General features: G+C 46.1%; 1 protein-coding gene and 1 long non-coding RNA gene across 2 annotated transcripts in view; one reads left to right on the top strand and one right to left on the bottom strand.

The window, feature by feature from the left end:
• The first annotated feature begins 2,589 nt into the window (after positions 1-2,589).
• LOC129734915 (transitional endoplasmic reticulum ATPase) overlaps positions 2,590-13,308 on the top strand; it is a 34,340-nt gene continuing 23,621 nt past the window's right edge. The window contains exon 1 of the mRNA XM_055700326.1: positions 2,590-2,795. Within this exon, the coding sequence (XP_055556301.1) occupies positions 2,779-2,795 (17 nt within the window). The 5' untranslated portion in view covers positions 2,590-2,778. The remainder of the gene's footprint in view (positions 2,796-13,308) is intronic.
• On the bottom strand, positions 4,581-13,060 carry LOC129734933 (uncharacterized). Its single transcript, XR_008730460.1, has 2 exons — positions 11,369-13,060; positions 4,581-10,118 (listed from the first exon to the last, which is right to left on the bottom strand). It is a non-coding gene; the product is annotated as an uncharacterized LOC129734933 (long non-coding RNA).

Consider the following 13,308-nt stretch of genomic DNA (forward strand, 5'->3'; position numbering starts at 1 on the left):
TCCAGAGTGAACCTTTGCAGTCATGGTCTTGATGCTGCCTGGAGCTGCTGTGAGCTTGTGGGCTGTGCCCTGGGTTTGTGGGAGATCGAGGGCAGAGATATCCTCGTTCCTTTGAAGTTGGCATTGGTTATGCTGCTGTATGCAGTGGGGGCAGCTCTGTGCTCCCTGGAGCACCAGGGAGCTGGTGTCAGAGCCAGATGGTCTCATAAAGCAAAGGGTTTGTCAGATGATCTGTCCTACCTGTGCTTTGTATACTGGTGCTTTACTCGGTCACGGTAGTTTGGAGCCCAGAGAAGTGGTTTTGGCTGAAGCATGCAGCTCTAGGTCTGACTTCTACTGCCCTGCACTAGCCAGGAAAGGTGGCAGTGTTGAGACCCGTGCCTGTGTGTCCCCTGTGTCCCTTGGGGGGGGATGGTGGTGTCTGTGCTAACTGCACTAGGTGTCTCTGGGCTCCTTTGTGTGACACTGAGCAGGGGTGAAGGGGCACCTGCTCCTGCCTGGTGTTTGGTGCAGCTAATTTTGGGTGAGGAAGGTCCCACAAGCACATTAGCCAAGCTTTTGGCAAGCCTTGCCTCCCACAAGAGGGAAGAAATGGTTGGAAACTGCAAGGCAAAGGGTGAGTTGAGGGAGAGGAAACAGGACGTGACAAAGCTCAGAAGCATGAGATAGGAGCTGCTATGGTCTCCTCTGAATGCCAAAGGGGCCTTGGGTGGGCTTTGCCCTGCAGTTCCTTCAGAAAAAATATCTTGGAGAGCAAGGGATGAACAGAGGGGATTGAAAACCCAGATGTTGGGGGACAATGCCTTACTGGAAGAGGTTAAATTCAGCAGAGCCAGACTCCTCTGGGTTGGGAGAGCCCCATGGCTGCTCTTCTTCAGTCCCACCTCACTGCTTGGGCTTTAAAAAAATAGAAGGGCAGGAGAGGAGGCAGGGATCAAGTACTAGTTGACTCCTTGGAACAGAGCACCAGGTAATTAAATTATTAATAGTCACCTATGAGAAAACAAGGGAGTACCTGCCAGCACCAGATGGTTGAGAACAGGCATCTGACACACGATTCCCCCCTGATGTGAGCAGAGCCAGGGCTGCAAGTGCAATGCCACTTGGCTCCAGCAATGTTTCTGGCCCTAAGGAAATATCACTCAGGTGGGGATGTCACCGAAAATTGGGAATAAAACTCCTTAACACCAATGTAGCATTAAGAAGCAGGCATTATTTATTGCAGTGCCAGATGCATGGGGGATTGCTCCACCTAATGTGCATGCCGAACTATTTCACAGGTCCCATTTTATGTCACATAGCTATGCATATTCATTACATTTCCAGGAATTATCTGCATATGTATGAGCCTTCCAGGGACTTTCATTAATATTATAATGTCCTTTTACTCCTTGGCACTTATGCCTCCAGGTGGTCGTCCTGAGGGTCTGGTGGGCATTACTTCCTCTTCATCCCGTTGTTTGCCCCATGACCCCCCAAGTTCTTGCACATATCACTTACTTGGCACTCCTTCACAAACCACAGAACCAGCTCGGCCTGGTTTTTCTGCTGCAGACTCTCTCTCATCACTTCACACATTCCTTGACTAAGATAAACAATTCCTTAGATGGTTAGTGCCTACATACAAGAATTACAAAGCCTAAACAATAGCTGGCCCCAAGGACACAGCTGACCTACAACTAAAAGTGAGGGTGTTTATACACTAGAACAAAGGTTCATGAAGCAACTACAGTATTGTATCAGGGATGTGGGGATGTGAGTGCCCAAACAGACTGGGAAGCAGTGCTTGGCAGGCAGCAGGTCACAGAGGCGTGGCCGGTGGTGGTGAAGAGCTGTGGGGGGGGGTATTTCAGGTGGTTCAAGGAGAGCTAGGGCTTCAAACCCCTGATGGGGCAGTGTCTGCGCTGAGATGAGCGGTCGGGAGCATAAGTCCTGCAGCAGGGCCTGGTGGGGTAGTCCAGCCCTTCCAAAAAAAAAAATAAATCAATCAGGGAAAGAAAACTTGCAAAAAAAAAAAAAAAATCAGAGAAAGGAGGCCCGCAGGTACCTTTGGATGGAGAGGAAGGGCCGGGCCGAACCCCGCCATACACTTTTACCCGGGGGGAAATGAAGCCTCTGGAACGCGTCCTTTCAAAGACTCACCGAGGCTGCCCCAGAGACCACCCCCAACGGGGCCAATTTGCCCCACTGCTCGTGCGCGGACCCGCCGGCTGAGGCCGGGTATGCTTAGCGCACTCCGGCTGCTCCCCGAGTACCCGCCTCCCATTCCTCCTGATTGACTGCAATCCTCCCCACACGGTTCCCTTTCCTCGGGCGCTAGCCAATCGCGAGGCGAGACTAGCCCGGATGGCCGTCATGGTGAGCGTTTCCGCCTGGATTTTCGCCATTGGCTGCCCGACCCATGTTGCCCTGTATAACAGCCACGGCAGGGGTGGTGCTGTGATTGGCTGATGGGTGTTATGCGAGGAGAAGAAGAGGGGGAAGGAGCAAGAGCGAGCGGAACAAGAGCGCTCGTTCTTTTTTTTCCTCGCTTCCGCCTTCCCGATTGGCTTAGGCGGTGGCTGGGCAGAATTTCCGATTGATCAGCGCATGCTGTTGCTAAGCTGGTGAGGCAACGCGGGGCGGAGCTTTTCCTGCCGATGAGTCGGTTCTGAGGTTCAGTCAGCGCGAAGTGTGTTGACCTGCTGCCATCGTCGCGAGATTGTCTGAGATTCGTTGTCGCACGCCTTGAGGAGTCGTCGCCGGCCGCCTACCCTCGCCCCTTTCCTCCTCAGCGCCATGGCCTCAGGATCCGAGTAAGTGTGGGCCACCCGCTAGCAGGCCGCGGCCTTGGCCCGGCGGTGCTGAGCCCGGCCTACCTCTCCTTACTACTCCTCCGTGCGGTGCGGCACTGCCCTGGCCGGACCCGGCGGCGGGTCCGATCCGGCCCCCGATCCCGCTGTGTCATGCAGGCTCTGAGGAGGTGGAAGTGGAGCTGGGAGGGGGATGGGCCGCTCCTCGCACGCGCCAGACCAGGCGCGTGCCCTCAGGAGGGCCCCGTGCGCCGCCGCTCCTCTTCCCTCCCCGCCCGGATGGGCCTCCCCGGGAAGTGTCGAGTCATAGGGGGCCGAGGCCTGACCAAGCTAGGCTTCCCGCTGGGCCTTGGCCGTGCCCCCGCCCGGGGCCGTCCCGCCTGGGCTAGGCCACAGCCGGGAAGGGCTTTGTCTTCCAGGTCCCGCGAGCGTCGGGGAAAGCGGTGGAGCGGCTGGCGGGGCAGTGAGGGAGGAGAGGCATGTCCCGGCCTCCTCCCCCGCAGGTCCGCAGCGGCCCTCGGATCAAGGCTAGAAGTGACTTGGCATTAGAAGAGGCAGATATGTTGTGCCGGGCTGGCCTCTGTGGCAGCCAAGGCAATCGGCTATATTTTTGTCTCTGGTGTCTTGCCTCAATCTGTTTTCAGTGCCAGGCTGAGGGTCATCTTTTACGCCTCTCAAAAATTAGTTGAGTAATACTGGTCTCCCGGCCCACGTGTGCAAGCCACTTCATTGCCCCTTGAGAGGACTAAAGATAGAACCTAAAGATAATTTCCCAAATCCAAGAATACTTTAAGTGACTTGTTGCCCTTGTCAGAGGCACTTTTTAGTCCCTTTAGCGTCCGTGGTTTATCTTCTCTTTTTCTTTTGCAACTCCTGCAATTTAGACCTATTTACTCCTACTTAGTTCCGGCAAGGTGTGTCAAGAATTTAGTGTCCGTGGTAGAAGTTTGTGATGGAAGTGATGGTCTCAAAGGTATATTTTGAGTCTGAGTGAGGTGAACAGTGTCTTTAAAAAAAGAAATTTCTACTCTTGCAAAGTTCTCGCCACACAGGAATCAATAAAAGTTACTTTGCAACTGGAAAACAGTTACTTTTTAGCTGCAATTTTTGGGTCAATATTGTTAGCAGCCATCTTGCTGAATTGAGCTTTAACACCAAGAGTAGCATTGCAAGAGCTAATAGTGTGGTTTCTGAAGAGAGTCTCATTTCCGTGTCCATATCTGTCTGAATCAGTTTTTGAGAACTTGGCATCTTGAGTGTGGGTATGAACGCACTGCTGTGTCATGTGCTGTTCCAGTGTCGCGACGGAGGGAAGACACAGTCACTCAATATGAGTGATCAGCAGACTTCGTTTATTGTGCCTTACAGTCACCTTTTATGCCTTTTTATAACTAGCTCATACATATTACAAAAGTTAAGCTCATTATTGGTTAGTTGCCTAAATACCAAGCCCACCCCTAGTTTCTCTTCTGTAGTTTTCTGTTCCCACCTGCAACATTCTTTTCCCACCAAAATCTTCCTGTTATTGTGTAACAAGGACAGCCAAAGACAGTGTATTTTTGCTTCACTTCAGATAAGCTGAGAGCGATGTGCATTTTTGTCCAGCCAGCTGGACTATGTCTATGAGACCCTTTTCAGCTAGCCAGTTATCCACAATTCCCCCATTTTTATTTTGGGCGACATAGGCTTGGTTGACCATTTTCAATAACAGCGTTTTAACACAGGAAAATACACAGCCAACTTATAAAATCTCAGTTCAGAAGTATAATTCCAGAAATACTTGAAAAATAAAGTTAGCTTGAAGCTTTAATTTAGATGCTCTTTCTGTTCCAGTGATATAAAAAGTTTAAAAAATTCAAAGGTAATTTTAAAGTTCTGAACATGGACTAATGCAAGCTCAAAACCCAAAAAGAAACCAAACTGATGTTTGACTAGGAATATTTGCAAATATTTTAGTGGAAAATCCCTGACCATTAACAATTTTCTGTCCAAATAACAACTGCCCTTATGCAACCAACCAGTCCATACATTTTCTGAAGAATACCTCATTGATATCAAAGAATTAACAAAGGGAAAAAATTAGTTCTAAGCTATATACATTCATAAGTGGATTTTTCAATAGTTACGTACAGATTTACACACTAAGCCATAATGGCTTGTAGGTGATACACACAAGAAGAGTACGTTGCTTATCTGTCTGAATGTCTATGCTAAATTTGACAACTATGCCACAAGCCAAGCCTACATGGGTGCTGTATGTTATGCACGTTCCTTAACAAACAGAAGTATAATAGGTAAATTCCCAAGATCTAGTCCCCAACCTAATTATATTATTTTGTAGCCAATTAAGGAAAATAACACAAATGTGCATATCTACATGTGCACACACCTTTTAGTTCAGAACCGATCTGTGATAAAAGGCCTTAGCCTTATGGCATCATCGAATCTTAACGAGTACAGTAATTAAAAATGCAGTCTTACTGTAAGTGCGATTTATGCTGACATTCCCTCAAATGCTACACGTGGGTATTTCTCACTCAACTGCCTCAAGTTAAAATAGTAGTATTTGTTAATATGTATTAAAAAATCATTAATTCTCTACAATAGCAGTTGACTTCCATAACACTATGTAAGCAAAAGAGGCTTAAGATGGGTTTTCTGAATACTAACAATTTATTTTAGACTGTCTAAACTCAGGTCTTGAAAGATTTCACTCTGCCAGACATAGAAACACTGTTGCACTCCAGTTGTGATATCCCTTTTCCCAAGTTGTCACATGCACATCTCGCTCAAGCAACATTATTGTCAAAGTTTCTCTCTGCTACATAAAAGCATATTGCACTTGTAGACATAAAAGACAGCACCCTTACTTAGATTACCTTATTACCTCATAACTCTTAGTATACCTTGTATCTCTGATTTCATCACTTCAAAAATTCACCAGAAGCAGATAAAACCACAGCCTCAGACTAAACTACACCTTAAGTGCTGATTCAAATAAAGGCATTCTCTTCCAGATATGCCTAATGCTTACAAATAATTTTGGCTGGTTTTGATCAAAAAACTATTATTACAATAATGATCAAAAATAATAATCCCGTTTGCAAAATGCCTTTAAGCCAGCCTCCTAGTCCCAACCAATTTCCACATTCAGAATACAGCATAAATACAGAATACAGAATAAATTATCTCCATCAAGGCAAAAAGGCTTCTCTTTAAGCACAGAGATGTTTGCTAGTTCAAGGCAGAAACCCATTTCTTGTAGGGGACATCTGAAGCTTTTTTTTTTTTTTTTTTTTTTTTTTGGTGGGTTTGTAATCAATTCCGTATTTTCCCTTGAGAAGCTTAAGCTGTTCCTCTTGTTTCAGGAGAGTTTCCAACTCTGATTTGTCGAATAGGTCCGTATTTCCCAAAGATATCATACATTTCCTCCGCTGTGATTTCATACGGCAGGTTCCGAATATAAAGGACCCGATTGACCTCTGGGGGCAGCCAGATGTCAGCTCGCTTGGCCGCTTGCATCGCCATGGCGCCGATCGGAGGGGGGTGGGTTCCGCCTTGGAGAGAAACCGCGGCCGGGAAGGGGCCTGCCGGGCCGCACGCCGCCGCTCGCCGCTGCCGCGGGGGTCCCGGATGGTATCCCATACGTTAATAACCCGGGTAATGCCTTTTTACAATCTATGTCCCGAACGCTCCGCTTTCTAAAAAGCATTTGAGCGAATCGTACGTCGCTTGTCTCTCCATACCGTCGTCAGCGCTGTTGCAGCCTTTGCGAGACTTCGGCGACGCGTGGCCGGCGGGACCCTCTGTAGGTGCTCCCGGGCGCGGGGACTGTGCCCTTCCGCCTCCTGCGCTGCTTTCAGGACCGGTACCCGAATCTCCGTCGAACCGTGGCTCGCAGGTTCAGCCCTCTCTAGGGTCCCTGTTCAGGCACCATTTGTCGCGACGGAGGGAAGACACAGTCGCTCAATATGAGTGATCAGCAGACTTCCTTTATTGTCTCTTACAGTCACCTTTTATGCCTTGTTATAATTAGCTCATACATATTACAAAAGTTAAGCTCATTACTGGTTAGTTGCCTAAATACCAAGCCCGCCCCTAGTTTCTCTTCTGTAGTTATCTGTTCCCACCTGCAACATTCTTTTCCCACCGAAATCTTCCTGTTATTGTGTAACAAGAACAGCCAAAGACAGTGTATTTTTGCTTTACTTCAGATAAGCTGAGAGCGATGTGCATTTTTGTCCAGCCAGCTGGACTATGTCTATGAGACCTTTTTCAGCTAGCCAGTTATCCACAAGTAAGTGGCTGCAATCATCAGATATTTTGCTCATTAGCTTCAATGGATAAAATGTTGTATGGATTTTTTTTGATGCTTAGCTGGGGAAAGTAGTTCAGTCTGTAACATGGATGCTGAGGTCCAGGGCTGGTAAGAAAGCACTGACAGGTTTTATCTAGGAAGCAAGTTCATGAGGGTATTGATAAAAAAGTACACCACCATACAAAAAGCATGACTGTGTTCACTTGTTAACGAAGCTGAAATCATTTTGAGTTGGTGACTTTTCATTGTATATTTAGCACAGACTTGCAGGAACAGTTTAGTTCCCTACTTTATGTGGAGCTTCGGAGATTGGTAGTTGTTTTCAGAAGAATTAGTAATTACTTTCTGCGCTCATTCTTCATACTGTCCACTGCGGCGAATGAAGAGACGGGACGCAGCTTGATGCAAGCAAATGTCAATTTATTGTACAGAAGCATGAGTTTTTATACACTTTCAGAAGCTGCGCGTTTTAAACAGATTGGTTCTTGAAGCTAAGCATTGCATACTAGGCAATCCCTGATTGGTGGTTAACTACCAGCAATTAACCACAAGGTGTTACCTTTCCTTGGCGCCATCCGTCTCCCACTCCCCCGTGCTCTGCAAACATGCCTCATCATGTTAATTGTTGTCTAGACAAGCTCGAGCACATTCCCCTCAGCTAACTGATTGCCATGCATGGTCCTAGTTTCCAGCCTACTCCTGCTGTCCACCACAATGCATAGCCTCTAGGCATTATCACCATGCTGAACTAGGGAAGCTCTGACACAGAGAAAAATGAAGTGGTAAAAGTTGTAAAATGTCCCTCCCAACCTCTTCCCTCTGTCAAATGGAGCTATCGGACTTCTTTACTGAGAGAGAAAAGGGGGCTAAGGATGGAAACTGGGAACCCATTATTGTTGGTCTTTAGGGCATGTTTACTTCAATTTTGCTGATGTTGCGCTTTATATGCAAGTTTGGCCATTAGCTGTGCCATTATGTCCTCGATTCTGGCCTCTGTCTAAGGGCAGGCTTTTGATGCAGGCTTTGTATTTCCTTTTAATTCCAAAACTGCTCTAAAGCTACATTTTTTGTTCAGTTTATCTCTTTGTTGAGGAGTGAGAGGGAAAGTGGGCGAGGGAGCTGATGAAAGGGATGAGTAAGGGAGATGACCTAGAGGATTTGCACCAAGTCCTCCCTGATAGGAAACTCATTGAGGAGCTTTAAAAATTACCTATGTTAGCTCTCTGTTCTGCCCTTCACTGAATTTTGCCAGCACACATAGGAAAGTTGGCAGGAGAGAACCCCAACCTGTGCCTTAGGCTTTCCTGCTTAGTATTTTCAGTTCAGGCTTTCCTTTCCTGATGCATAGATGGCAGGGATTGTTTGAGTGTGGTTGAGGTGCACAGACATATTTTGCTCTGTTATCTTAGTTTCAGCATGAGGAACCCCCAGGAGAGATGCAATGAGGGCAAACAGTGGTCATAATAATCTGAATTGCTACTGGAAAATGGGTAGTGCTTGTCTGTCAAAGTCCTTACCCTTGTCTGTAGGAGAAATAACATCACTCTTCTGTGTAGCTGTCACGTAATTTCTTAACACCTTTGTTTGTTTGCAGAACCCCATGCATTTAGATGTATGCATGCTGTTTCTTGGAGACCTTTATTCCATTTTTAATGCCTCTAAGCTTTTCAATCACTTTAAGTACGATAGTGTACTGACAACATTGATCCAGCTCTTGCTTCTTGGGGAACTGCAGATTCAGTTCTTGAGTACTAAAACTTTTTTTTTCTCACATTCAGCAGAACTAAGTGGACTACTTGCTGTGCTGTTCAGCATTGCTGTGTGTTGGAAGGTATTTGAACTTTCTTTCCAGATTTATACAGCTTTTGGTTTATTGAAAGTTTTGGTCCAAAAGCTTCCACTTGCTGCCCAGTTCCTTTTCCATTTATTTTTATCTCGTATCCCAGACTTTTTTTTTAGGCTGCACAGCAATCTCTGCATCCTGAGGGACAGCCACTCAGTTTCAGTAACAGGTTATGTAGCCAAAGTCTGGCAGCAGTTTCTTATCAAAACGCCTTTGGATCCACATCTCGTGTAGAGGAGTATGATTTACATTTACACTTTGAACAGGCTAAATTGTTTCTTTCTGGTGTCCCTTAGCTTAAGTTTTAAAATCTACCTGCTAAATTAATTTCCAGTGTCCAGGAATGACGAGCGAGGGGAAGCAAGCAGCCGACTCAATATGAGTGATAAAGCAAGCTTCGATTTATTACGGCGCGATTATGTCTTATATACAGTTCCAGTTAATTATGCCTACTAGTCATCTGCTGATTGGCTAAGCTCTAAAGGGTTACATTTTCATACGTCCTCCTACTTGCGGTTTCTGCGGATAGCTAGCTACATATTTTTTTTTTCCTCTCTTGTCTACGCAAATTCCTCAAAGTTATTTACAACATTAGGCACAAGGTCAGTGTTTTTCTCAGCTTCCTTATCAGCATGCCTCAGTATAGCTGCAAGGCCTGCTTCAGCTAACTTACGCTAACTTTGTTTCACAAAGATCTTTAAGGGAGTCATGGCCGTGATCACACAGCCATTCTGCAACATTTCCCCCTTTTTCTCTTTGCGCAAGCAAAACTTGTGCAGTTACACGCTTGAGTAATTTTTGAATACAAGAGAGAGCACAGCTTAAACATACGAGTGCAATGATAACAATTATTACTATAAGCAACACACTTTACAACAGCCCTTTCAAACTACCAGAAGACCGCCCTAATAATAGAGCACCATAACTTTGTCCATTAATTATCAGAGGTCCTCGGACACGAGTTGCGATGTTTTGTGGTCAGTTGTCAATTAATGTTGTATCTACTGCTGTTGCCAGGTCCAGGCCGAGGCTCCTTCGGGTGGCGGGTTGTAACACGGTGTCTGCCGATAAGAGTTGGTCATGTCTCCTGGAGGGGGTGTCGTGAAGGTGACAGGAGTCGCGATTGGGGTCGACGCGCTGCGGCTCCTCGCGCTCGGTTTCCCATCTGCCGACAGACATTGGTGCTGTGTGGTCCCTTTTGGCACCACAGTTGACGTTGTCGACATCGGTCACGGGTATGTCCTGGCTTCCCGCATCGATAGCAGGGGAAGTCTCGGCGCGTGGTGGTCGCTGGCTTTGGGGGCGCGGTAGCCCCAGGGGGGCACAGAGGCGCAAGCGCTGCAAAAGCCTGACTTTGGGCTTGCACTAAATCTCTCCCTACTGCTTGGATTGCTTCCACTAGCAAGGCTTGCTGACCTACTGGCACCCAACTCATTCGCTCTAGCATTGTTTCTACAGAAGAATCTAAGGGCAGGGTTACTAAAATGCCTTTGGTGTAACTGTTACTATTCTCCAGAATACACTGGCACAATAACGGCCCTTTCATAAAGTTAGGTATATCTGGTGGGCTCACTGTGGAGGCCTGACTCATTCACTGTACTACGTAACTGACTTAATATTTTCCAATCGAAGCCTCCCAGGTTCCCTGTCTTTGGTTAGCGGCATTCATCTGATACGTTACAGGGAAAGCTTGTGGGGGGTTGACTTGCTCAGCAATATCAAATATTCCCTGAGCAGCTGCTTCTTGTGCTATTTTTTGCCAATTAATGTGCGTAGAACGCACCAGTTTGTTTACTGTATTTTTTTGTTCCTTTTTTTTTTTTTTTTTTTTTTTTTTTTTTTTTTAGAATTTTGTAATGACTGCCCACTGCTATTTTCTTCCTCAGCAGCACTTTCGTCAGATGTGTCCCCGCCCTCTGGCCCCCCCGAGGCTACTGCACCGGGGGGGGGGGGAGGGGGGGGGGGGGGCGAGGCTACTTCACCGGAGGGGGTGGCGGAGGACACGAAGGGTCTGGAGGTGGTGCAGTGGGCTCTATAGGTGGTACAGAGAGCACTGTTTGTGATAAAGGGGGTATTGGAATGTAATTCTCACATGGCATAATTTTTCCTGCATTAGGATCTGCGCTTGCAAGTCGGCTTGTTACTGCTGCAGCAAGGCGCTTTTCTGCTTGATATCTTTTTATACAATTAGTTACTTCATGCCATGATTTCATCAATTTTTTTGCTGCCTTATCATCATCTATTACTAAATCCCATAAACAATCCCCATAATTACGCCATTCTTCTACTTCAAACATATGCTCAGGATCTGCAAAATATCCTTTTGCTTTACCTAATGCAATTAACCGGGCCAGATCTTTTAAAGGGCCTACTCCCCCGCTTTTCTAAAAAGCATTGTAAAAGCGCTAGCGCTACCTCTTTTTCCATTGTGCACTCGTTAAAGTCCTCTTTGTTGCAGCCTTTTCCCTTGGGTAGCAGCTCACGGACGGCGAACCCCTTCTTGAATTATCCTGGGCTCAAGCACGGATCGGGTACGATGCCAGCATCAGCCGATCTTCTGCTCTCTGGTCGCTGCTACCAGTGCTTCTCCATCCTCGCTGTCCGGTGAAGAACAAGGTTAGGGGTCCCTTGTTCGGGCGCCACTTTGACGAGCGAGGGAAAGCAAGCAGCCGACTCAATATGAGTGATAAAGCAAGCTTCGATTTATTACGGCGCGATTATGTCTTATATACAGTTCCAGTTAATTATGCCTACTAGTCATCTGCTGATTGGCTAAGCTCTAAAGGGTTACATTTTCATACGTCCTCCTACTTGCGGTTTCTGCGGATAGCTAGCTACATATTTTTTTTTTTCCTCTCTTGTCTACGCGAATTCCTCAAAGTTATTTACAACATTAGGCACAAGGTCAGTGTTTTTCTCAGCTTCCTTATCAGCATGCCTCAGCATAGCTGCAAGGCCTGCTTCAGCTAACTTACGCTAACTTTGTTTCACAAAGATCTTTAAGGGAGTCATGGCCATGATCACACAGCCATTCTGCAACACAGGAACTAATGATGAGGCCAAGTCCTTACAAGTAGGTGGTTGTTTTTATCCACTGTTTTAATCACAAGATCCTGTCTGGTCTGACAATGTATTGCGTTCTCAGTTTTCCTGGAAATACCAGACCTTTTAGGACTTTACCAAGACCACACTTTAGGTTGAAGATGGAATTAATGAGGCTGCTGGATACATCCAAGTAGGAGCTTTCTTGTGTCTTTTTAGGTTTAGAGAATGGATCTGTAACATCTCACATAGTCATTGAAAGGGATTGATGTCAATTTCTTACCTCTTGCACTCTTTAATGAAGTGAGGAAAAAGGTGACTTTCCCAATGCTGGCAGTTCTGGAAAGATATGTTTTTACCACTCCTCCTTTTGTTCACTTAAAATAATATTGCCTTTCATACGAAGCTTAAGAACCTTTTGGAAACAAGCTAGCTGTCCTCATAGGCTTGCTTGGAAGTGTTCCCCCTTTTATGTGTCAGAGAAAGGAGCCAATACTGCATAGTCTGTCTTGGGAAAAATCTTTATCTTGAGGGTTGGGGGCATCTCAGGTAACATCACACTTTAGGTATGTCACCTCTGATGTATTTTTAAAAGTGCATTGAGCATGCCAAGTGACACACTGCTGCCAGTTTGTGTTTGTACTGTGTAGCTGCTTGCTCTGCCGCTTCCACTCAAGGTTTGATTTCTTCTGGTTATTTTGTCCCTAAAATAGTGAAACGGAGCCAGAGTGTATGGCCAACACTGTTGTCCACAAAGCTTCCTACTCTTTGCTGGTGCTTGCTGCTTGCTCAGGACAAAAGAAGACTTTTTTCTTTTTGGTGTGAATCAAACCAAACTCTGCAGAGTTTTCTGTTCTGACCTTAGTCACTGGCACATCTGGGCTGCTTTGAGAGAGTAGTCGGATGCGCCCACCAAGGGAAGTTAAAACAGTCTACTGCTGTTGTGGCTGGCGAATGTACAACTTCTAAGAGCTCCTTGGGAACTGGTTGGTTCAAGTTCATATTTCTTTCATAATGCGAATTATTTGCTGTATTTGATTTTGAAGGAAATCACTTAATGCTACTTTCTCCCATTTCCTTGCTGTTTGTTGTGCTCAGTTTTGTCAAGGCAAACAAATTATCTGTCATATTTCTTGTGGTGTAGTAGGCTAGAGCTGCAGTGACTCCTGTGTAGGTATTATGGAAAGGTGCTTATATTAAAAAAAACAAACAAAAAAACCCCCCAAAAAACCCAAACCCAACAAAAAACCACCCATCTTTCATGAGCACTTGAATATTTCTACTGGCTTGTTAGGTTTAACTAATGAGCCTTG

The sequence above is a fragment of the Falco cherrug genome (genome assembly GCF_023634085.1).
Source record: "Falco cherrug isolate bFalChe1 chromosome W unlocalized genomic scaffold, bFalChe1.pri SUPER_W_unloc_1, whole genome shotgun sequence".
Classification (NCBI taxonomy): Eukaryota; Metazoa; Chordata; class Aves; order Falconiformes; family Falconidae; genus Falco; species Falco cherrug.